Raw genomic sequence first — 24,925 nt, 5'->3', positions numbered from 1 at the left:
TCCCCTCCCCTTCCCCCCACCCCCCCGATTTTGCTGCATCTTCAGGGTCGTGTCGAACATCTAAACTTCTCAAAATGTACGCACACGCGAGCGTGCTCTCACACCCCACTCGAGTACACGAGCCCGGCTGGGCCGGCTCCCAGTTAGAGGACACATTCCATTCTTCGTGCTCGGGCACACCCCTCCGCAGTGGGATTGGTCGGGCCGACCCCCCCGTCGGCGAGGCGAGGCTCCTAAGAGGCCCAGACGCCTGCCAATCCCCACGGGCTGTCAAAACAAGTCTTCCCTCCCTGTCACAACAGAGCGGAGTGGAGGTCGCCGCCGCCGCCGCCGCACTTCCTGGGGCCGCTGCACCGCGGTCCCCAGGCAGGTGGCGGGTGCGCCGGGCAGCGGTCGCTGGGCTCCAGCCCTTCTCAGGCCGCGCGTGTCCTGGCCTCTGCGGCCGCCCGGCCAGGCGCCCGGTGCCTTTTGTCTGGCGCAGAGCGGGCGTGTGCATCACATTTCGGACACCTCCCTCTCCTTGTCGTTTCTCCTCCCTCCTGCTCACATCTTCTCCCGTCCTCCCCCGCGGACTGCCGGCCTCCTGGACCAAAGCCCGCGGACGTCTCTACTCCAGAGCGATGCCTCCTCTCCAGAAAGTTGCCGCCGCCGCCGCCGCAACCGGGCGGTGAAACAAAGTCTGGCCGGGCCGCCTCCCGGTGCAAGAGCGCACCCGTGCCCAGCGGCTGCACCCCGCTGCCGGGCGTGCCGCCTACCCGCGGGGAGCCCGAACCGCGCTCGGCCATGGCCGAGGGCGCAGCCAGCAGGGAGGGTTCAGCGCCGCCTGAAGCGGCCGGGAGCGAAGACGACCCCCGAGTGGGCCCGGATGCCATCTCCGGGGACTGCGTGGCGGCGGCCCCTGGGGGCTGGTGGAGGGACCGTCGCAGTGGGGTCGCGCTGCCCGGAGCTGCGGGGTCCCCAGCGGACAGCGAGGCCGCCCTCCTGGAGGCTGCGCGGGCGACCCCTCGGCGCAGCAGCATCATCAAGGTAAGCGAGGCCGCGCGGCCGGGGGAGCTCGGCTGGGGGTGGGCGGTGGGTGGGTCGGGGGGCTGGGGCAGGATGTACGGTGTCCGGAGGCATCGCAGGCTTAGCATTGTTTTCTCCAGTGTCCTTCATTACCAAACCTTCCTTCCTTGTCCGGAGGTTCCCAGACTGAGCTCTTGGCTGTGAGAAGCAGAAGTGACTTTTTTTTTTTTTTTTCCCTCACCGCAGAGGAAAAGTTCCATTCTGCGTCTTTGCGTTTTGATGGATGCTTTCCTTCATTTTCCCTGAAAGTTTCTCTAAACCATTAATGTAAGGAAGAAGGCAGAACTCAATATAAATGCAGACCTGCGGGAAGGTTGTGCACTGCTCTCCAACAAAAAGTTAGCTTTCCCCGCAGAGTTTACCCTCAAGTGGAAAAAAACCCAAAAACAAAGCATACAAATCTTCGAGGCTCAAACTATCTTGAGATCTCACGAAGCGTGAACCTTCCTCGTAGGCAGGCTGTTTTCAGTGGACCCTGCGGCAAAGTAAGCAAAGTAAAGAGCGAAGGTGGAGCCTAGAGTTGTGCAGAGAGCGTAACCGGAAAGCAGTAAATCCACCAAGCATCACCCCGGGCCCTCGTGGTTACCACCGCATCCAGGAGGACGCTTCCCGACCCCTCAACTACCAGTCAGGGTTTCTGTCTATCCGTTTGGCTAGCCTCATCCCTCCTCTTGTCGCTTTCTGTCTTCCTTCCACTTGGGGCTTGCTTCCTGTTTGAGATTTCATCTTGGGTTCATGACATCAGTATAAGGTCTCCTGGAATTCAGAACCTTTCCATAGGCTTTGGAAGAGGGCCTTTTAGCATAAATGCGTGAGTACATAATCTTGAGGACATGACATCAAAATTGATCTTGGAAGAACAGTCAGGATGAAACTACTTCCATATAAAAATAAGCCAAAGATGAAAAGGATGGACTTGGAACTATCCATATTTCTATTCAATGTGCTTGTGTTAATACCTTCAAAACCCTTGTTCAGGTGAAGCTGTGTGTACATCACACAAGACGTTTCTCTTTCTCCAGCTCTAAATTGTAACTCCTAGTGCCAGTGTGGCTAGACTGTTCCCACAGTCCATCCAGCTAGCTCCAAGTATGGTCTAGGCTTTTCCCCAGTACTGACACATGGACGTTTAGAGCCAAACAGGGAGATTTCTATATTAAAAGAAGGGTGGGTGGTAGTTGCAAATGACTTGTAGTAGTTTCTGTTATTTTGTGACTTTTAGATTATGTGAAGAGGAGTGTTCTCTTCTGGGTATGAATTTGGAGAAAAAGGAAACGATCCCTGCCCCCACCCCCTTTAACCTATAAGTCAGAAAGCATGTTATTTTGAAACTTAAAAAAGCCCACTTGTAGACAGTATACATTTTGGAGCCTGAGATGTAGACACTACATGTGTTATGTGAAAACAATAGCCACAAGATAGTTTAAAATATACCATCATAAAAAGCACTGGGCTTTTTTTTTGTTGTAAAAGAAATGAAAGTAACAGAGTGTAAGGAGTATACAAATTCTTGCTGCTAAATTGGTAAGTTTAAAATTTTAGTATGTGCTGGTTGATATTCTTGGAAGGGTCCTTGCTGAGTAATGGTGCCTGTTTAGGTTTGAAATTTCTTTTTGTGACAAAAAAGGAAGGAGGCAACGGAGTAGCAACTTATCTTTTCCTTATTTAATAGTAAAATAAACATTTAATAACTGCCATTTAAAATTAAAGATACCAGGAGATGAAGTGAATTTTTCTTATCAGTTAACTTTTGTTGAAAAATTATTAATATATGCATATTATAAAAACAAATGTTGCAAAGGAGTTTGAAGGGAAAACTCCCAGCCACTCCCCATTCCCACTTACAAAGTCCACCCCAGTAGCTGTTAACATGTTCTTGTGTACCATTCCAGAAATAGTCCATATATAAGCATATGTATCCGTATATATCTGTGGTGAACTACCAGTGCTGCTGATTTATGTAATAAAATTTGGCTAGAGTTTTTACAGGGTTTATATATTCAGACTACGCCAGACATTTTGATGTCTCGAGAGTTGTCTAAGGTCATTGTGATGCATCTGTTAATTTTCAAAGATAACCTATAGGTCATTGGTCCTTGGAGTCTATTCCCAGAGGCCTCCTTATCTTCCAGTGGGGAAAGGAACAGGTGATGGGTCCTGTTTCACTGCTCCTCTGCCATCAAGGACATCTCAGAATCTGTCACTCCGTGGTTTGTTCACTTTAGCGCAATAAAAATGAGAGTTTCTAAAAAAGGTCTAGATCATAAGTAAGTAGTACATGCTTCTCTATTGAGAAAAGATTGCTTTCTTTGTTGTTTTTCCAAGAGTTATTTTTATTTGGCATTGAAACATACACAAAAAGAAAGGCTTTAGTACATTTTATATTAATCAAACTATTAAATGCTGTTCCGGATAGCCTTAGTACAGTGATAATTGATATTCATGGTCATAACTCTGAGCCACTGAAAGATTGTGAATCATCAAATATCAAATTCTTTTCAGCTCAGTTTAGGGTATTGTTTCTATTCTAATTTGACTGCTAATTCTCTGTAAACTTGAATATTAGATAAATCAGAATACTGCATTCCTCTATCATGCCAGAAAACAGACTGTCTTGTATATTAATAGAAGGAATGTTTTCAGTAAATTTGCCCTCTCTAATTTGTGAAAACATGTGTTTAGTTGAGAAAACAATTTCCCTCTGAGCTGATGAAAACAATAACATTTATCTTTACACATTTTTTGAAAATCTTTCTACTGTAATTATATTTCTTCCCTTAAATGCCCAGTCCTAAGTTTTGAAAAATTTAATGTGAGAGTTAAACTATGTTCTCTTTAACCTGTCCATTTTCCCCTGTGTATTTCTGTGTAATTTTTTTTACAGCATTGACATTGATAAATGTTGCATGTTTTTTGGTAAGTGTATTGTTGTATACCACAATATTATATAAACTCCATCTTAATTGCTTCTTTATGACTTGTGGTTTAAAATGACAAGTATAGTTACTTGCAGGGTTGAGAATATCTAGTAATTAGGTACTGTTGTACTTTCAAATATACTTCTACCTAAGAGATTAGACCAATTAACTATCTGGTATTTGATATAAAATTTATTTATTTAAAATATTTAGCATTCTAGATTGTAGTTTATCATTATTACTCTATAACAGAAAATTTGGGAAATAGAAAGCAGTGTAGCTTGCTTCCTATACTATTGGGTTCGCCAAAAAGTTCATTTGGGTTTGTCCATAAGCTGTAACAAAAAATAGGAACAAACTTCTGGCCACCGAATAGATGATGGGAATTGAGGTACATATGTGTTTTAAAAATAGCATATTTTTAAAGTAAGACTTTTGTTTTATTTTATTTTTTTCAATTTCTCCTTTATTTATTTATTTTTTCAGTGGGTTTTGTCATACATTGATATGAATCAGCCATAGAGTTACATGTATTCCCCATCCCGATCCCCGCTCCACTGAGGAAACTAGATCTGAAAGAGACATGTGCACCCCAATGTTCATCGCAGCACTGTTTATAATAGCCAGAACATGGAAGCAACCTAGATGCCCATCAGCAGATGAATGGATAAGGAAGCTGTGGTACATATACACCATGGAATATTACTCAGCCATTAAAAAGAATTCATTTGAATCAGTTCTAATGAGATGGATGAAACTGGAGCCCATTATACAGAGTGAAGTAAGCCAGAAAGATAAAGAACATTACAGCATACTAACACGTATATATGGAATTTAGAAAGATGGTAACGATAACCCTATATGCAAAACAGAAAAAGAGACACAGAAGTACAGAACAGACTTTTGAACTGTGTGGGAGAAGGTGAGGGTGGGATGTTTCAAAAGAACAGCATGTATATTATCTGTGGTGAAACAGATCACCAGTCCAGGTGGGATGCATGAGACAAGTGCTCAGGCCTGGTGCACTGGGAAGACCCAAAGGAATTGGGTGGAGAGGGAGGTGGTAAAGTAAGACTTTTAAAATAAGTCTCTCAATAGTTGAGAGACTTCCCTGGTGAGAGACTGGACCCTGGTGTGGTCCAGTGGTGAAGACTCCACATTTCCAATTCAGGGGGCTTGTGTTGGATCTCTGGTCAGGGAACTAAGATCTCACAGACTGCAAAGCCAAGGAAAAAAAAAAAGCAAATGATTTATCTCCCGTTATATGTAATGTATTGAAGAGTCCTACTTTTTTCCATTTCCTTTTGCTTCTGCTTCAGTGTGAACTCTTGAGAAGAAATTATCACTTGGATCCCACGGGCATAAGTGTGTGGGTTGAAGACAGAAGTTGGAAATAAGGTGCTGAGATGTTCATTGAAGCAGCTGAAGTAGTGACTTCCATGTTGTTCATGTCTCTTATATCATGGCCAGTCTTATTCTGTCATGTTCATTGTGATTGTGGGGCTGATGCAGGGGGTTTCTGAGCTGCAGCCTCAAAGGTGCTCCTTGGGTACCTGCTGACCCATATCAAAATTATGGCTCTCCTCAGAGGAGCACGGGATGTGAATCAGGTACTAAACTAGGAGCTTTCATACATTATAATCACTTAATCCTCACAGCAAACTCTCTGAAGTAGAGAAGGGAGGCATGGAGAACTCCTGATACAATGTGGAGTCAGGATTCCTACCCATGTCTGAAAACTTGTGGTTTCATGCTGATTCTCAGATGCAGAGAAAGCCATGATCCATGAATACATTTTAGGTTAGAAGTAACGTGAACATCTAAGAAAGTGGCAGATTCTTGGGCTCCAAGGTTTGTGGGTAAACTCTTTTCTCTGCTTCACCTTTCCAAATCAGAAAATCTTGAAATGGATGACTCTAGAAAGCTTCCTTTGTGGCTCAGCTAGTAAAGAGTCCGCCTGCAATTCAGGAGACCTGGGTTCAATCCCTGGGTTGGGAAGATCCTCTGGAGAAGGGAAAGGCTACCCACTCCAGTATTCTGGCCTAGAGAATTCCATGGACGGTCCATGGGGTTGCAAAGAGTTGGATACGACTGAGCAACTTTCAGTTCAGTTCAGTCAGAAAGAGATTGCAGACGCTCTTGTCTTTGGTCATTTTGTTAGGCCTGCACTGTAGTTTGAAAGGCAGAGAAGCTTGGCAGATGTTCTACTTGTTGTCAATATATGAAGGTCACACCTGTTCTTTTATGCCTGACCCACTTCTCCCCTTCTCACGCAGCAGTTGAGTTTGTGAAGGATTGTATTTTCTTTTAGACTCATTATGGGGCATAGTAAAAGTGAAAGTGAAAGTCGTTCAGTTGTGTCAGACTCTTTGCAACCCCATGGACCATACCATCCATGGAATTCTCCAGGCCAGAATACTGGGGTGGGTAGCCGTTCCCTTCTGCAGGAGATCTTCCCAACCCAGGGATCAAACCCAGGTCTCCCGCATTGCGGGAGGATTCTTTACCAGCTGGGCCACAAGGGAAGCCCAACAATACTGGAGTGGGTAGCCTATCTCTTCTCCAGAGGATCTTCCTGATCCAGGAATTGAACCAGTGTCTCCTGCATCACATGCAGATTCTTTACCAACTGAGCTATCAGGGAAGCCCATGCTATATGGGGCATAGGAGTATGTATTACTCTAGAGGAGTAATAAAATAAGGGATCTTGTGTGGGAGGTCTGAAAATATTTTTTTTATAGGGACAGTTATGAAGGGAGTGATGTGTGATTGAGAAATAACTCAAAAATTTTATTTTTTTATTTTTATTTTTTTGAAATAAACAGTTTACTTAAAAAAAAATCCTCATAAAAGTATATGACAGTTTTCACAATTTCAAATCAAAATACTAAGGTATACTCTTTTTTGTTTTTTTCAATTATTTTTATTAGTTGGAGGCTAATTACTTTGCAACATTGCAGTGGGTTTTGTCATACATTGACATGAATCAGCCATGGAGTTACACGTATTCCCCATCCTGATCCCACCTCCCACCTCCCCCCCCCCCCCCCCCCCCCCACCCAATTCCCCTGGGTCCTCCCAGTGCACCTGGCCCAAGCACCTGTCTCATGCATCCCACCTGGGCCGGTGGTCTGTTTCACCATAGATAATATACATGCTGTTCTCTCGAAACATCCCACCCTCGCCTTCTCCCACAGAGTCCAAAAGTCTGTTCTGTACTTCTGTGTCTCTTTTTCTGTTTTGCATATAGGGTTATCATTACCAACTTTCTAAATTCCATATATATGTGTTAGTATGCTGTAATGATCTTTATCTTTCTGGCTTACTTCACTCTGTATAATGGGCTCCAGTTTCATCCATCTCATTAGAACTGATTCAAATGAATTCTTTTTAATGGCTGAGTAATATTCCATGGTGTATATGTACCACAGCTTCCTTATCCATTCATCTGCTGATGGGCATCTAGGTTGCTTCCATGTCCTGGCTAGTATAAATAGTGCTGCGATGAACATTGGGGTGCACATGTCTCTTTCAGATCTGGTTTCCTTGGTGTGTATGCCCAGGAGTGGGATTGCTGGGTCATATGGCAGTTCTATTTCCAGTTTTTTAAGAAATCTCCACACTGTTTTCCATAGTGGCTGCACTAGTTTGCATTCCCACCAACAGTGTAAGAGGGTTCCCTTTTCTCCACACCCTCTCCAGCATTTATTGTTTGTAGACTTTTGGATAGCAGCCATTCTGACTGGCGTGTAATGGTATCTCATTGTGGTTTTGATTTGCATTTCTCTGATAATGAGTGATGTTGAGCATCTTTTCATGTGTTTGTTAGCCATCTGTATGTCTTCTTTGGAGAAATGTCTGTTTAGTTCTTTGGCCCATTTTTTGATTGGGTCATTTATTTTTCTGGAATTGAGCTGCAGGAGTTGCTTGTATATTTTTGAGATTAATCCTTTGTCTGTTTCTTCATTTGCTATTATTTTCTCCCAATCTGAGGGCTGTCTTTTCACCTTACTTATAGTTTCCTTTGTTGTGCAAAAGCTTTTAAGTTTCATTAGGTCCCATTTGTTGACTCTTGCTTTTATTTCCAATATTCTGGGAGGTGGGTCATAGAGGATCCTGCTGTGATTCATGTCGGAGAGTGTTTTGCCTATGTTCTCCTCTAGGTGTTTTATAGTTTCTGGTCTTACATTTAGATCTTTAATCCATTTTGAGTTTATTTTTGTGTATGGTGTTAGAAAGTGTTCTAGTTTCATTCTTTTACAAGTGGTTGACCAGTTTTCCCAGCACCACTTGTTAAAGAGGTTGTCTTTTTTACATTGTATATCCTTGCCTCCTTTGTCAAAGATAAGGTGTCCATAGGTTCGTGAATTTATCTCTGGGCTTTCTATTCTGTTCCATTGGTCTATATTTCTGTCTTTGTGCCAGTACCATATTGTCTTGATGACTGTGGCTTTGTAGTAGAGTCTGAAGTCAGGCAGGTTGATTCCTCCAGTTCCATTCTTCTTTCTCAAGATTACTTTGGCTATTCGAGTTTTTTTGTATTTCCATACAAATTGTGAAAGTCTTTGGTCTAGTTCTGTGAAAAATACCGTTGGTAGCTTGATAGGGATTGCATTGAATCTATAGATTGCTTTGGGTAGAATAGCCATTTTGACAATATTGATTCTTCCAATCCATGAACACGGTATGTTTCTCCATCTGTTTGTGTCCTCTTTGATTTCTTTCATCAGTGTTTTATAGTTTTCTATGTATAGGTCTTTTGTTTCTTTAGGTAGATGTACTCCTAAGTATTTTATTCTTTTTGTTGCAATGGTGAATGGTATTGTTTCCTTAATTTCTCTTTCTGTTTTTTCATTGTTAGTGTATAGGAATGCAAGGGATTTCTGTGTGTTAATTTTATATCCTGCAACTCTACTATATTCGTTGATTAGCTCTAGTAATTTTCTGGTAGAGTCTTTAGGGTTTTCTATGTAGAGGATCATGTCATCTGCAAACAGCGAGAGTTTCACTTCTTCTTTTCCTATCTGGATTCCTTTTACTTCTTTTTCTGCTCTGATTGCTGTGGCCAGAACTTCCAACACTATGTTGAATAGTAGTGGTGAGAGTGGGCACCCTTGTCTTGTTCCTGATTTCAGGGGAAATGCTTTCAATTTTTCACCATTGAGGGTGATGCTTGCTGTGGGTTTGTCATATATGGCTTTTATTATGTTGAGGTATGTTCCTTCTATTCCTGCTTTCTGGAGAGTTTTAATCATAAATGAGTGTTGAATTTTGTCAAAGGCTTTCTCTGCATCTATTGAGATAATCATATGGTTTTTATCTTTCAATTTGTTAATGTGGTGTATTACATTGATTGATTTGCGGATATTAAAGAATCCTTGCATTCCTGGGATAAAGCCCACTTGGTCATGGTGTATGATTTTTTTAATATGTTGTTGGATTCTGTTTGCTAGAATTTTGTTAAGGATTTTTGCATCTATGTTCATCAGTGATATTGGCCTGTAGTTTTCTTTTTTTGTGGCATCTTTGTCTGGTTTTGGAATTAGGGTGATGGTGGCCTCATAGAATGAGTTTGGAAGTTTACCTTCTTCTGAAATTTTCTGGAAGAGTTTGAGTAAGATAGGTATTAGCTCTTCTCTAAATTTTTGGTAGAATTCAGCTGTGAAGCCATCAGGTCCTGGGCTTTCGTTTGCTGGCAGATTTCTGATTATGGTTTCGATTTCCTTGCTTGTGATGGCTCTGTTAAGATCTTCTATTTCTTCCTGGTTCAGTTTTGGAAAGTTATACTTTTCTAAGAATTTGTCCATTTCTTCCAAGTTGTCCATTTTATTGGCATAGAGCTGCTGGTAGTAGTCTCTTATGATCCTTTGTATTTCAGTGTTGTCTGTTGTGATCTCTCCAGAAATAACTCAAAAAGTTTAGACACACTATAAGTTAAATAGGCTTCTGTAACTTGGCATGGGAATTAATCAACATTTATAGACTTTTTTGCCTGTAGAAATATGTTAAAAGTTCTAAAAAATCAACTTACGGGTAAATGTTGGACAAACAACCTGGTTATACAGCAGAGCCCCCAGCCTTACTGGGTGCCATGAGTGTGTCCTGGTGGTTTTCATTGTGGATGCCCCTTCTGGGGTATGATTCGTAAGTGGCATTGGACTTCTTACTTGGATTTGTTTTGTTATGCCAGTAGCTTCAGTTAGAGTATTAATTTTCCTGAAATTGCCATAGAAACATGGTCACATTTTACCTTAGAAGTGGTTGTTTCTCATAGGGGTGACTTTCTGGTGTGATTTCTTACAGCATCTCTCAAGAGAATTCAGAATAAAGTTTAGATAAAGAACCTTGTATTGTTTTGATGACAGACTTTTAGAAGTACCTGTTGATTAGTGCTTCCTACTATTATCAGAATTTATAAGAATTTTTTACTTTCTTGAAAAATGTATTAAGGTTTAAAAAGTAGAAGTTAATTGCATAGCCATTGAGAGGTTAAAGATACATTGCAATTAAGACTGAAGAATTGTTTTCTCAGCCTTTCCCCCTTTACAGTAGAGAAAACAAGTAATTAAATTTTGTACAGTAAAATGTCAATTGAACATTTATTTCTAAATAACACCTTAGGCACCACAGACTATTATGAGAAGACATTGGGGACAGCTGATTTTACCTTTGGTACCACAGAACAAATACTCCATTGATGCTTCTAGGTAATGTTGGAGCAACTGGTCAGGCAGTAGGCTGGGGAGTAATTCAAAGAAAGAATTACAGCAGGCTTCCCTGCTCCCCCAGTGACTCTTCAGTTTTAATAATGGTGAATGTTCAACATAATTCCATTTTCAGGATCAATATCTAAATTGAGACCTGTATAAGATTGTACATTAAAAAAATTATTCAGCTTAAAATGACTAAGGGGCAGGAGTAAAATTCCTTTCTGAGTTTTCCACCGGGATCTCACCACTAGTAAATGAACCGTTGGTTACTAGATGGAGAGAATAATTTGATTGCACTTCCAATCTAAGGTAATAATAAATTAGTAAACTTATTACAATGGAACCTGTCAGTTCTACATAATCTCATATTTAATGTTTTCCAATAATGTAAGAAAAGATATATTTGTAGCTTTTTCAAATCTTATTTATCTTTGCGGGGCTTCCCAGGTGGCACTAATGGTATAGAATCTGCCTGCCAATACAGGTGGAGAAGGCATTGGCACCCCACTCCAGTACTCTTGCCTGGAAAATCCGATGGACGGAGGAGACTGGTGGGCTGCAGTCGGTGGGGTTGCTAAGCATCGGACACGACTGAGCGACTTCACTTTCACTTTTCACTTTCATGCATTGGAGAAGGAAATGGCAACCCACTCCGGTGTTCTTGCCTGGAGAATCCCAGGGACAGGGGAGCCTGGTGGGCTGCCGTCTATGGGGTCACACAGGGTCGGACACGACTGCAGCGACTTAGCAGCAGCAGCAGCCAGTACAGGAGACATAAGAGATTAGGGTTTGATCCCTGGGTCGTAAAGATCCCCTGGAGGAGGGCATGACAATCCTCTCCAGTATTCTTGCCTGGAGAATCCCATGAACAGAGGAGCCTAGCAGGCTACAGTCTATAAGGTTGCAAAGAGTTGGACATGACTGAAGCAACTTAGTATGTATACATGCACATTTATCTTTGCATCCCAGTTCATCTCTGTATCCTAGTTACTATGAAGGTTATGATAGACAGAATTTATTGTAATTAATAGATTACAATATACAATAAAAACAATTAGAACTGAATGGTCAAGTTCTATAACGACAACATTCTCTTGGCCAATGTATTGTGTATTTCAGCTAACATTTGATGGCAACAAAATAATAATGTGACAAAACATTGGAGTAGTCCCTTGGATTTAAATTAGAATTTGATTTGTAGTTTAATCTGTAGCATTTTATGTGGATGTATAAGAGAGATATAATCTAGTTTATTTTCCATTAGTACCATTATAACTAACCTCACTAATAATTAATCTAGCATTATTTTGAGATAAGTAGGATTGTATGTGATGAGTAGAAAGTAATCATTATTTTTATTATCATTATCACTCCAGAAAGAAGAAAGGCAAGTTAATTTTGAAAACAAAACAATCCATCCAAAATGAAACAACATAACAACTAAACTATTTTAATAAGTGCACTTAGTCCCCAAAGATTTCTTAATTTGTATTTGCGAATTTGTGGAAGTGTATGCCTTTTACTGGCAAGGGTATTGTGTTTTTCCTTAACCATACAACTTGGTATTCAAGATACCTTTGACAGATAATATCTGTTTTCTTAATTCTTTCACACTGACTTGCTCAGAAGCCTTTTAAAAGGTGCTAAATCTGCACTAAGCTAAGCCTGAAGAGCGCTACACTAAGTGTGAAAAGTGAAAGTGTTAGTCGCTCAGTCGTGTCCGACTCTTTGTGGCCCTGTGGGCTGTAGCCCGCCAGGCTCTCTGTCCGTGGAACTCACCAGGCAAGAAGACTGGAGTGGGTTGCCATTCCATTCTCCAGGGGATCGTCCCAGCCCAGGGATCGAAGCTGGGTCTCCTGCATTGTAACAGATTCTTTACCCTCTGAGCCACCAGAGAAGGCCAGACTAAGCCCAGGTGGTATATTTAAGCAGGCACACTTGTACCGTTGTATGGTACTATATAATGGTTAGAAACCATGGTGGGATTATATCTCAGAGCACCTTCTCTGTGAGATGTTGAGGAAGATACATGCACAAGGAAGGCAAAAGGAGACCAAAAACAAACCCTGTACTGTCAGCTGGGACCAAGATTACAAGGCAGAACTCTAGAAAAACTGGACTTGATCATGTTATAGGTACTTTCTTTAAGACTCAAGCGATTTCAAACCAAAGCAGGCCAAATAGCCTGTGCCCTTAAAATCCACATCTCCCATCTCAGATCTGGTGTGTGAGAATGAGGGTGGGCTGCCCAGAAGAGCGCCCCATTGGGCGAGAGAGTAAGCAGTCCGCAGGAGGAGAACGTGTGTCCCCTCCGTGCCTCTCCAGGCTCAGGCTGGGCTGGGGCCTGAGCTCAGGAGAAGGGCAACTGTGTGAGAAGAGAGAGTGGGCTGCCTTGCTCTGCTCCCTTGGGTCAGCCTGTTGCTGGGTGAGGGGAGAGAGGAGACCCTGCTGTGTACACTCTGACCTTTATCTTCGAAAGCCTCACCTCCATAAAACAGTCTATCAGTGCCCTTGAACTTTCCGTCTTGTGATCATTTACTCGTTTTTGAAGGAGATAGTAGGGGCAGAAGTGGTGGGTGGGGAATGAAGTTCGGCAGTCTGTGCTCCCCCTGGAGACTGACATACAAGATTCAAAGACACCTTCAGCATTTGGTGAACTCCCCTTCTGAAATACTTTGGAATTATTGATTCCATGCTATAATTAAATAGTGTATATTTAAATATGTTATTAATAATTAAATGCTTTATCTTTATGTTTAATAGATAAAATACCCAGTACATCTTGCAGAGATTTTCCTATCGAGAAATTTTCTTATAATGACAGCAAATGCTTATTTAAGTAATGAGTCTGGCGTTGTTCAATCAATGTATATTCATTCATTCTATCCTTATAATAACTTTATGAACTTAGTGTTTTTGCTTGTTATTTCCCTTTTCACAGTTGGAGAGCTACTATATGACTTGCCCAAGGTCACTTAGCTAGTAAGTGGCAGAGCAAAGAAATGGACCCAAATGGTTTAGCTCCATAGGTTGCTTTTAATCTTTATACTATATATCCTGCTAAATAATATTGATTTAAACCTTAGCTAGTATGCATGAAATAGCAGACATTATATAGCTACCTTAAAAACTAAGTTTAGCTGACAAGTTAAAAAGAAGCAATTTTGAAAACAACTTTGGGAAACTCTATTAAGGATTTTTTTGCTTATTTTTTTTTTAGCTTCTTAACCTTTCATGTAAAATGCCCATGACTTTACAGTAATATGGTACTCCACTCTACTTTCCCTTGAGAGAATGGAATTTCTCTCAGTATATTTTTACTCTTTTCCAGAATAAACATCTTTACCATGAAGCAACAATTTATGATCCAACTTTGCTATAAATTATACAGGTTAAGGATGGACTGTTACTTAATTAATACAAACTGATATGATTTATTTTATAGTTTGATAGTTTTATCTTCCAGCATCAATAAATCAAAAAGATGTACCTGAGTTTTTAATCCAGGGAAGTTGCAATTTTGATAAGTGGTAGTAGATATGATGCTGTATGATTCAGATTTCTCCCCAATTACATTTGAGGTAGGTGAGTTCATTATACATATGGGGAATATTTGAGGAATTTCATTAAACTGAAAGTCTGTTTAATCATTTAATTCCTTTTTTGGGGGTGGAAATTTCAAAGTCAGTATGTGGGAAATTTAAATATGTGAGTATGTTGTGAAATTACTGTGCTCGTGGCTACTTTATTGTGTTGATGGGAATGAGTCCATTCTGCCATGCAGAGATACAGTACTATGGCCAAATGGTACCCAGAGGTTTATCCCCATCACTTGGAGACTGGCCAGGGTTAAAGGCACAGTCAGCTCTCTTGCTGAAACACTCCTCATATGTCAGCTTTAATTATCTATCTGTGGTTATGTTAAATTATTGAAGGGTATAGGACTTTGGCTTTTTCTTTCTCTTCTCTCTCTCTCCCCCTGTCTTTTCTCTGTTGCAGCATTTGCACAATAAGACATTTGGTCACTTTCTCTTGAAGTGTTTTTCTTTTTTTTTTTTGAAAAAACAATGAGGCTTTCCCCAAACATCTGAAACTTACAAGAACTATTTTCCCTAATACCCTTTTATGTTCAGTTAGTGTGGAATCAGCCTCGTTTTGTGATAAATGCAGTGATGTGTATGTGTGTACACACTTAAGCTAGACACGCTGAAAGAAACCTCAACAGCAGGTGACCTTTTGACCTCCAGCTTTCTGTCCTATGGCTGACGTGATGGTCTTTATCCAATGACACATTTATTATGAGGATCAATGTGTGCTAAAGAGAAAGAAATCAGATAGGACCATGTTTATAAATGGGCACAGTAATGTTTCAATAAATAGTTCTTTACTGGATCATTCTGCCAGAAGTTGTACATTTGGAAATACAAAGTTTGGAGATTTTGTTGGCATTTTGGTTCTGGAGAGTCTTTTAACTAACACCTCACTCTGTAACATAGCTAATGATGAATACTCAGCACAGGGCCCTTGAGCCTAGAGATTCCTGGGAAGAATCTAGAAAGAACTGGTCTCAGTTGTTGGGAATGCTTGGCATTAAAGGCAAGTTACATCTGTTTTTCTGTTTTCCTAGCCCCAACCCTAGGAAAGTCCAAGGGAATTCATCAGAGTTCCTCCATCAGCATGATAGGATCACCAATACAGAGAAACGGCTTCTGGGAAACAAGACATCGTAGAAATTGGTATAACAGAATGGAAGGAGTTGTGAGTGCTGGTATTAGCTGTCACAGCTTAAAACAAAAGACTCTATGATTCCACAGACGCAGGGGACTGTGAACTGTTGTGTTCAGACACCCCTTACGGTCTTGCGGAGAGGCAGCCTTCACTGCTGATCTTGCCCGCCCCACTTTCCCAGGCTGAACAAGGGGAGGACTTCCAGGCAGGAGGTGACCTTGGAAGGGAACCTGTTCCTTCCACTTTCCTAATTTTGGGTGGAAGAGCTCATGACCCTTTTTGAAGCTGAGAGAGAAAGGACTCAAGAGAATCATGCGTAAAGATTGGGCAGATAATGGTGGTAGCATCCAACAGCTCCTCTCTCCACCAAGTCTCCCTGTAAGTTGGGACTGATGCTCATCTCTTCTCTGGAACATGCTGAATTGCCAGACCAGCAGAGCTCTTATGCTGTCCGAGTTCCTGAGTGTGGACAGAGGTGACACTGTCAAAGATGGCCAGGATGTTGCTAGTGCCCCATCCAAGAAGCTATTTGAACAGAGGGACTCTAGTAACAAAAGACTGGGGCAGGGGCTGGGTAAGTGGTGGGAGAAAGAGGTCAGTGTCCCAGCCAGATCTCTAAAGCCAGTTTGATGAATGTATAGTAAGAAGAGCGCTGTAGAGAAACAACATCTCCGCACAGAGTCAGCAGGTGGATGCCTGCCTTATAGAGAGAATCAATAGTTCAGTGTTAACCTGAGAGGCAGAGAAACCCAACCCAGTGGGGCCTGCAGCATCCCTATGATGCCATCTTTAGAGAGACCATGGTCTGTCCTATCCATCCTCCAGCCCAACCCTAGAAAGGAAGTCTAGGGAGGAAGAGAAAGAGAGAAGTGGGTAGACTAGACCTACCCTCTGCTGCAGCAACTACCACCACTGTTTCTGCTTGCTTTGGGGCGTATGGAATGGAAAGAAGACCTTGAACTGAACTTGAGATTGAAGTTTTAAATGAATAGGAATGAGTTTTTTAAGGACTTGAAAAAGTGAAAGTCACTCAGTGATGTCCGACTCTTTGCGACCCAATGGATTATTCAGTCAATGGAATTCTCCAGGCCAGAACACTGAAGTGGGTAGCCTTTCCCTTCTCCAGGGGATCTTCTCAACCCAGGGACTGAACCCGGGTCTCCCTCACTGCAGGCAGATTCTTTACCAGTTGAGCCACAAGGGAAGCCCAAGAATACTGGAGTGGGTAACCTATCCCTTCTCCAGGGGATCTTCCTGACCCAGGAATCCAACGGAGGTCTCCTGCATTGCAGGTGGATTCTTCACCACCTGAGCTATATTATGAAATCTGAGTGAGGTCAGTTATGAGTAGTAACTGGAGTACCCAGGGGCAAGGGGATATGAGATGGCATAGTTGGGAGGGAGCTGTTATGGGAAAAATAAAGCTCACTGGACTTCTTTGGCTGTCCAGTGCTTAAGATTCTGTGCTTCCAATGCAGGGGGCATGGATTCGATCCCTGGTCTGGGAACTAAGATCCTGCTTGTTACGTGGTGCAGCAAAAACCAAACCAAACCAAACAAACTCACTTGTTTGTACTCCAGCAACTTAAGACTGCTTAATTATCCAATTACATTATTATAGAATTGGAGAGCTTGAGATCATTCTCTAATTCTACCCCTTCATTTATTAAGCGTGGCTGTCCTCGATCTCTCTCCCATTCTTCCAGGGAGCCACTAGAGGTATTGTTTATGGCACCATGGATAGGTTATGGAGGGTTATGGAGGGTTCTTTTACAATTTCATGGTGTAGAATAATAACAAGTCCCACAATTGTCAAGATCTTACATTATTTTTTTAATTCTTATAGCAGTTGGAAAAACATGGCTGTGGTTATCATTTCAACCTTACAGATAAGGAAGCCAAAGCTCTGAGAGGTAGAGAAACATTCAGGTCTCCCAGATATTAAGTATGTCTGTGTTTGGTAGGGTAGAGGTGGGGGAGGGCAGAATTTTTTCCTCCCTATTTTCTTTATTCCTCAAACTTGCAACCACCAGTAACCCAGGTTTCCAAAAAACAATGATTTAAGAATATGTTAATCTGGTTACATGGGGCCAGAGTTAAAGCAAAGTTAAGGTGGTTCAACCTTGCACTGTTCTGTGATGAAAGCAACCATCATCAACTGAGCTAGGGACACATATTTAAGTTGAAAGTCAGAAGGATCTAACACACAGTGATAGATTTGAGGGGACTGCCTTGGCATACTTTGGAGGTTTGGGTTTCTTACTCTTCAAAAGCTACATTTTAGAAACCCTAAATATTAGTTTTCTATTGTTGCTTTAGCAAATTATCACAGTGTCTTTAAATAGTATGTATTTGTTATCTTATAATTCTAGAAGTCTGCAGCCTGAAATGTGTCTCACTGTGCTAAAATTAAGGTATTGGCAGGGCTGTGTTCCTTTTGGGGCTTCTCTGGTGGCTCAATGGTAAAGAATCTTCCTGCAGTGCAGGAGACCTGGGTTCCATCCCTGGTTCGGAGAGACCCCCTGGAGAAGGGAATGGCAATCCACTCCAGTATTCTTGCCTGGAGAATTCCATGGACAGAGGAGTCTGGTGGGCTGGGGAAAATCCATTTTCTTGCCCCTTTCAGCTTCTAGAATCTGCTACATTCTTTGGATCCTGGCCCCTTCCGTTTTCAAAGACAGCAACAGCCAGTGAAGTCTTTCTCACATCATACTACCTTACCCTGCCCCTGCTAACTCTTCTCTCTCTTCCATCTTTAAGTATCTTTCTGATTACACTGGACTCACCTGCATAATCCAAGATGACCTTCCTATTTTAAAGTTAGTTGATTAGTAATTTTAGTTCCATCTGTAACCTTCTTTGTCATGGAACCTAATATGGAACTTGTCATGGAACCAAATTCTGAGGAATAGGACATAAAAATCTTTGGGGACCATTATTCTATCATACCCTGGTTTCAGAAATAGGTCATTGTTGTCGTGATGATTTTTTTCCCATTCTAAATGAATTTTATTAAGATTCTTTAAATATATATATAATTGGTTACAATATGAACAGTCTACTGGATTAAGATTTAGGATTTTAATAGTAGTTTTAATAAAATAGTTTATGGATCTTAGGAACATTTTAACCAAATCTGCATTTTTACTTTTATTATGATATACTTTTTATACTTTAAAATATAGAGCTTTAGTAGACAAATAACTAAAAGAATCCTTACAGTTTACCTCATAATAGTTGAATCTACCTCTTAACAGGTCTGAAAACAGACTTAGAGGGATTATTGACTTCCTCAAATCATAAAGCAAATTGATGGAGAACTAGTACCAACGTCTTCCAACTTCTTATGACCTGAACTTCATAAGATTTAAAAAGAAGGGGATCCAGATTTCTGGATTTTATTCTTAATATATTCTTCACAAGAACTGAAGAATGACTTTCAGGTTCTCACAACATCCTTGTGCCCTTGATTTGACTCTGAGTACTTCTGAAAACTCTCCAGGAAAATTGGTTGAACTGATCTGTCTTTGGGGCAGATGTTCACTTTGGGGCAGATATCTTCACTGTTAAAAGTTTAAAACTTTATAAACTATAATTAGGAAGAAGAGGTGATGTTCCAGACTGAGGAAGATTTTTTTTGTGGTTAAAGATGTAGGTTATTTTTTTTTCTTTAAGAAGTTTTTTGATGAGTCCTCATGGCTAGTGTGTAGAATCAGTTATTTAATTTACCTCTTTTTAACTTAATTGAATAAGTTTCAATAGAGGAATTACATTGTAGAAGCTACTCATAATAGCCATACACAAAACACAGCCTTACCTGGGCCACTACCTGCGTTTCTGTATGTACTGTCAGAGAAAGCGAGTTTCCAGCCTGTATGGCAAAGCAAACTGTTAAAATAAGAATAAACCCAATTTCCTCCGTAGTGCATATGTTAGAGAGTAGTTTCCAGGCAAGCTCACATCATAGAGAACCAATTGCTATCTGGTTTCATGGACAGTAATACCAGTTTGTGGAATGTTTTCCATTGTATAAAGCCTATTAAAAGCCATAAGAGAAAAATAGCATTCACCACTGACATTAGGATTAACTGAGAATGGGGTGGCATTAAATAAAATGTAAAAAGTTGGAATCATAATTTAAAAAATCCTGGATCTAGATATTGGATATTTATTTGTACAAAATAAAAACTTTGCACTGGATATTTTTGTTGTTCTGAAGTCCTTCAAGAAAAGTCTGGAGAAAACCAAACAGTGATTTAAGTCCTTTAACAACCATGTCTAATATGTCATTATCTTTTAAAAATCTGCTTTCTTGTGAGGAACGAAACATTGTTCTGAGGCTTCTTACAGACATAAAAGCTCAGCTTTGTGTTTATCTGATTATGTCTTAAATCCTTCTGAGCTCTTGTTCATGGTTTCAGTTTTGATTTTTAGATTTTACAGTTGAAAATGACTTGAGCATTTTAAAGGACAAGTCGATGACTAAGGCAGATTATTTGTCTTATTCCTATAAGGATCTTGGTGCTATGACCCTCAAGGGACTGTCTTTGTAGTTTTCTTCAAATACTCTTGTTTTGTCATTTGGATGTTTTCTTTCATTATGTTTCATCTTCTAGAAAGTGTCGTTGGTAGTACAAACAAAAGCATTGTTTGCTTTCATGGCTGGCTTGATCTACATCAGAATTTTAAATTTCACTATTAAAAGAGGAATTTAAGTGAGAATGTTTATACATGAATCTTTGGACCTTCGGAATGAGGGAGTTCACGCTCCATATTTATAAATACTTGCATTTATTGGGAAGCTAAGTTGCTCTAGCAAACATATGTTGACTGGAACAATATTAGAGGCTATCTCTAATAGCATTCTGTAACTAGGCTGGTTCTTCTCAATCGAGTAAGTAGCTCTGATCCATAAAGAAGCTCAGGGATCCAGTTTCATTTTGTCTCCCTTTTGGCCATCCTCTAGGATGGTTCTGTCCCTTTGATTAAACTGGCCCCCCATCACATCCCCCTTCTGTACCGTACGTACGAAGAGGGAAAAAGAAAGGAGGGAAACAACTTTATTTTAAGGAAGTTATCTGTAACTTGCACATATCACTTCTACTTTTATTCCCTTGGCGTATTGGTGGTCTGGCTACAACCAGCTGGGAAATGTAGTCTCTACCTAGGGAGTTATGTGCTCAGCTTAAAGTTTAGGCGATTCTTATTAGTAAAATGAAGAAAAAGAGACTGTTTTGTTAAAATAATTAGTCATGAAATATATTCTTAATTGAAGAAGGAATCAAAGTGTTTTGTAATATGAGGGAATTAAACATTACTGTGGTCTATTTTGGAGTTCCTATTGTTTGATCTGGTTAGGGCAACTGATAGGAACATGGCTCATGTACTACTAGGTCTTATTCCAATACCTGTAATGAACCAGTTAACTTCACAATTATTTTTCATACACATGAACTGCACTTTGCATCCTGACTCAAAATTCATACCACATGTGAAATACAGAGAAACCCCAAATAAGAACAATCAAGGACGTCCTGAGTAACAACTGTGTTGGTGGGAAAGAATCTGATGGTTTGTCTTAGGTGAGCCTTTGCCGGATGTCAGGTGCCTTAAAAGCACTAGAATAAGAACCTCTGTGGATGAGGGGATACTGGCCTCCACTCAGCAAGGAGCTCCTTCTCTTACAAGGGAGCCAATTCCATTTTCAGGCGGCTTCTGTTGTTTGAAAAACTTAGGTTGAGTCCAAATCAAATTCTTCCATAATGCATTTCTTAGTCAGTCCAATTTCTGTCTCAGGAACTGGAAAGTGTAAGTTTAAGTTCTCATGTGACAACTCTTGACATACTTGGAGGGAGTTCTATGGAAGTGTCCTCCCACACTCCTCTGCGGTGATGACCCCTGATGTTTGCGTGCTCACCAGTTTCCAGAAACAGCCCTAAGCACTTTGTACGTTTTAACTCATGTAATTCTCACTAGGCTTATGAAGTGGGTGATGTCTGCCCTGTTTTCATAGATGAGGAGATTGAGGGACAGATGGGTTAAATCACACGCTCACATTCACACACCAAATAAGTGGCATGTTCTGATTTGGCAGTGTTTAATTTAAAATGCCCCTTGACTACAACATTAGTTACTCTACTAGGGACACTGTGGTCCACTGTAGTGGTGTTTTAGCTCCATTTTCCTGGAGATTATATTTCTATGACTATAATCATCACAGGAATTTTCCTTCTGGAGGTGAAAAAGAACCAACTCAACACATTCCATTGACAGCAGTTTAGCAAATTGTCCTTGTATTCCTCGTGCTATGCTTCCTGAATTTGGGAGGATCTGATGGGTTGATTGAAGGCAGGCTTGCTGTGGCAGCTGCATTAAATTTTAAATGATATATAAAGTCATTGTACTTTTCTTAAACAGGGTGATTTTAGTTGATTTAGTCAGTAGTTATTAAAAGAAACCTCCCTATCTCTACCAGAAAAGTTCTGTAAACCAACCAGCAGAGTTTGTAATTGTTACCATTTTTGCTCCTTCTTGACAAGATAGTTGTACAGTTTTTTGCTAGAGGGTCAAGTTTGTGCAAAGATAGATTTCAACTTCCTCAAATTCTAGAATAAAAGAATGAGCTATTCATGAATTTAATGCAGCCCCACTTAGTTTACCAAATTTTTTTACATACTTACTCTATTATTGCATGCTATGTGCTCAGCCTCTGCTTGAAAAAATCTCATATTAATGAACTTTTTTCTTGCTTCAAGTTGATCGCGTTTTAGGAAAAGCTTCCATAACCTCCACCTTGGCACTTAGGCAGAAGGAACACCTAAAACTTGGTAAAGGCATCTGTTAGAAATAGCTTCCTCATTAATTTAGCTAAACCTTTCACATTTCATTTTCACCTTACAAGTCAATGAAATCTTTGCTTTTATTAAACAAAGATCTCTTACAGCTAATTACTTCTGACTTTTTTTTCTCCTGGAATTAGGCCCGTTTTGGGAAATTCTGTGAATATAAACAAAATGTGAATAAAAACTTGACTAAAAGTATTTAAAAAATCATGTCTGACTCAGACTCAGGCTTTCTGTGTGTTTAAGTTTCTGTTTTCCTTGTTAGATTGTAAATTCCTTAAAAGCAAGAACTCATTCAAACTGCTCAGTTTGTGGTCTCTAAAAGAGAGGGTGTAATGCTCTGTAAAAATGCAGGCCTTAAATAAATAATGACCACTCTTACAATAAATCCTTAAAATTTAGAGAAGAAGTTAACCATGAAATTCTCAGCTATTAATTTGTTGTAATAGTATGGTTAAGGGGCAGTGGTATCTATTTCTTTCTGCAGGCTTACAGTCAAGGCTGCCGAGACTCTGAGGAGCTTCCTTCTGGTCTTCCTTCTTAGGTGTTGTCGCCTACCAGGTTCTTAGCAGTGAGACGCAGGTCAGTGGGTGGAAGAGGATATAAAGGATATAACATTTTCCACCTCTCTTAATACTCCTTAGATTTAAATCTGTTATTATAATTTTTGGTATCATGTTGTTACTTTTTTTTATTTTTTTATTTATTTTTTAATTTTTTATTTTTTTGGGTTTTTTCATACATTGATATTAATCAGCCATGGATTTACACGTATTCCCCATCCCGATCCCCGCTCCCACCCCCACGTTTGTTTTTTTAAATTGAGATATAATTGACACATAACATTACTCTTGTTTCAGGCTTCCTAGATGGCGCTATTGGTAAAAAATCTGCTTGCCGGTGCAAGCGATGCAGGAGACGCGGGTTCCATCCCTGGGTCTCCAGGGAAGATGCCTTGGAGAAGGAAATGGCAACCCACTCCAGTATTCTTGCCTAGAAAATTCCACGGACAGAGGACCTCGGTGGGCTGTAGTCCATGGGGCCGCAGAGTGGGACGCGCCTGAGGAGAATGAGTACAGCTCATTCTTGTTTCAGGTGTACGACGTAAAGCGATACGTGTGTATGCGGTGAGATAATCACAAGAGGTTTAGTTATCATCGCCACATACAGTTACATTGTAAGAACTTTAGAGATTTATTCTCTTAGCAACTTTCAAATATACAGTGTTATTAACTCTAGTTACCGTTACATCCCCTGACTTATTTATTTTATAACTTAAAGTTTGTGCCTTTGACTGCCTGCATCCATTCCCCTCATTTCACATCCTCACCCCCTCCCCCCCCCAACCCCCGTCCCTGGCAGCCACCAGTCTAACCTGTCCTCTGAAGCCGTGAGTTCAGGCTTTTTGTTCATGTTACTCCACGTATACGTGTGCATACTCAGCCGCTCAGTTGCGTTGGAGATTTTGCAACCCTGTGGACTGTAGTCCACCAGGCTTCTCTGTCCGTTGGATTCTCCAGGCAAGAATACTGGTTGCCATGCACTCCTCCAGGGGATCTTCCTGGAGGAAGACCGAATCCAGGGTCTGCTGCGTTGCAGGTGGATTCTTTACTCTCTGAGCCAGCAGGGAAGCCCCAAAATACTGGAGTGGGTAGCCTATTCCTTCTCCAGGGGACCTTCCCAGCCCAGGGGTCAAAGCCTGGTCTCCTTCATCTTCTGCACTGGCAGGGGGATTCTTTACCACTGAACCACTTGGGAAGCCCACATATAAATGAAATCATATGGTATTTGTCTTTCTCTAACTTATTTCACTTAGCACAACACCCTCTAGGTCCATTCATCTTGTCATAAATGGCAGGGATGCCTTTTTTTTTTATGGCTGAATAGTATTCTGTGGTGTATATACCACAAATTCTCTATCTGTTCCATCGATGGGCACTTACCTTGTTTCTGTATCTTAGCTACTGTAAATAATGCTGCAATGAACATGGGAATATAGATATCTTTTTGAGATAATATTTTTGTTTCCTTCAGATAAAAATACCCAGATGTGGAATTGTTGGATCTGCAGCTTCCCTTATTATGTACCCTGAAATAATTGGATGTTTGCCTGGAATTCTTGTGCAGACCAATCATGGATTTAATCTGAACTAGAGATAATGTATTGCTGCTGAATGACACTGGGTCCAATCTAAGCCGCCACCCCCAGTAAACTTAATTGAGTAGTCCTGTGTTCTTGGATGATGCTGTAAACCTTTTCTGTAGAACATAAAGGCAGTATTCTGCTATGTGTTATATTCTGCAAGATTATATCAGCTATAACCTTGATTTCAACAAGAAGGAGCTAAATTAGAAAATATGCTGGGAAACGCATCACCCTTTGTTTATTCTTTGTTAGTCTCATCTCACCAACTCTGAAGAGAGAGACACCACATATTAGACTTTGCTTGTGTTCCTACTAAGTGTTAGTAGGAACATATAACTTGATTTATTTCCCTCCCAAGATTGAATCAAGATGAGTTTTTTTCTTACATAGTCCCGGAAGAAGCCTTTATCTGAGTTAATGCAGTCTGTTCCGTTGCTAGGTTCACTTTCCTTAGTAGGAACTTAAATCTTTGGGTGGACAGCTTGGGCAGAGAAGGAAATGCAAACTTGAGAATTT

General features: G+C 40.8%; 1 protein-coding gene across 2 annotated transcripts in view; it reads left to right on the top strand.

Annotated features, from left to right (window-relative positions):
* Positions 1-723: 723 nt before the first annotated feature.
* PLCL1 (phospholipase C like 1 (inactive)) overlaps positions 724-24,925 on the top strand; it is a 369,733-nt gene continuing 345,531 nt past the window's right edge. The window contains exon 1 of one of the 2 annotated variants that reach the window (XM_061149074.1): positions 724-1,026. In XM_061149074.1, coding sequence (XP_061005057.1) covers positions 784-1,026 — 243 coding nt within the window. In that variant the 5' untranslated portion in view covers positions 724-783. The remainder of the gene's footprint in view (positions 1,027-24,925) is intronic. The other variant, XM_061149075.1, reaches the window with a different exon arrangement.

This window comes from Dama dama, chromosome 8, assembly GCF_033118175.1.
Source record: "Dama dama isolate Ldn47 chromosome 8, ASM3311817v1, whole genome shotgun sequence".
Lineage (NCBI taxonomy): Eukaryota > Metazoa > Chordata > Mammalia > Artiodactyla > Cervidae > Dama > Dama dama.
This window is presented reverse-complemented; position numbering and strand designations above follow the sequence as displayed.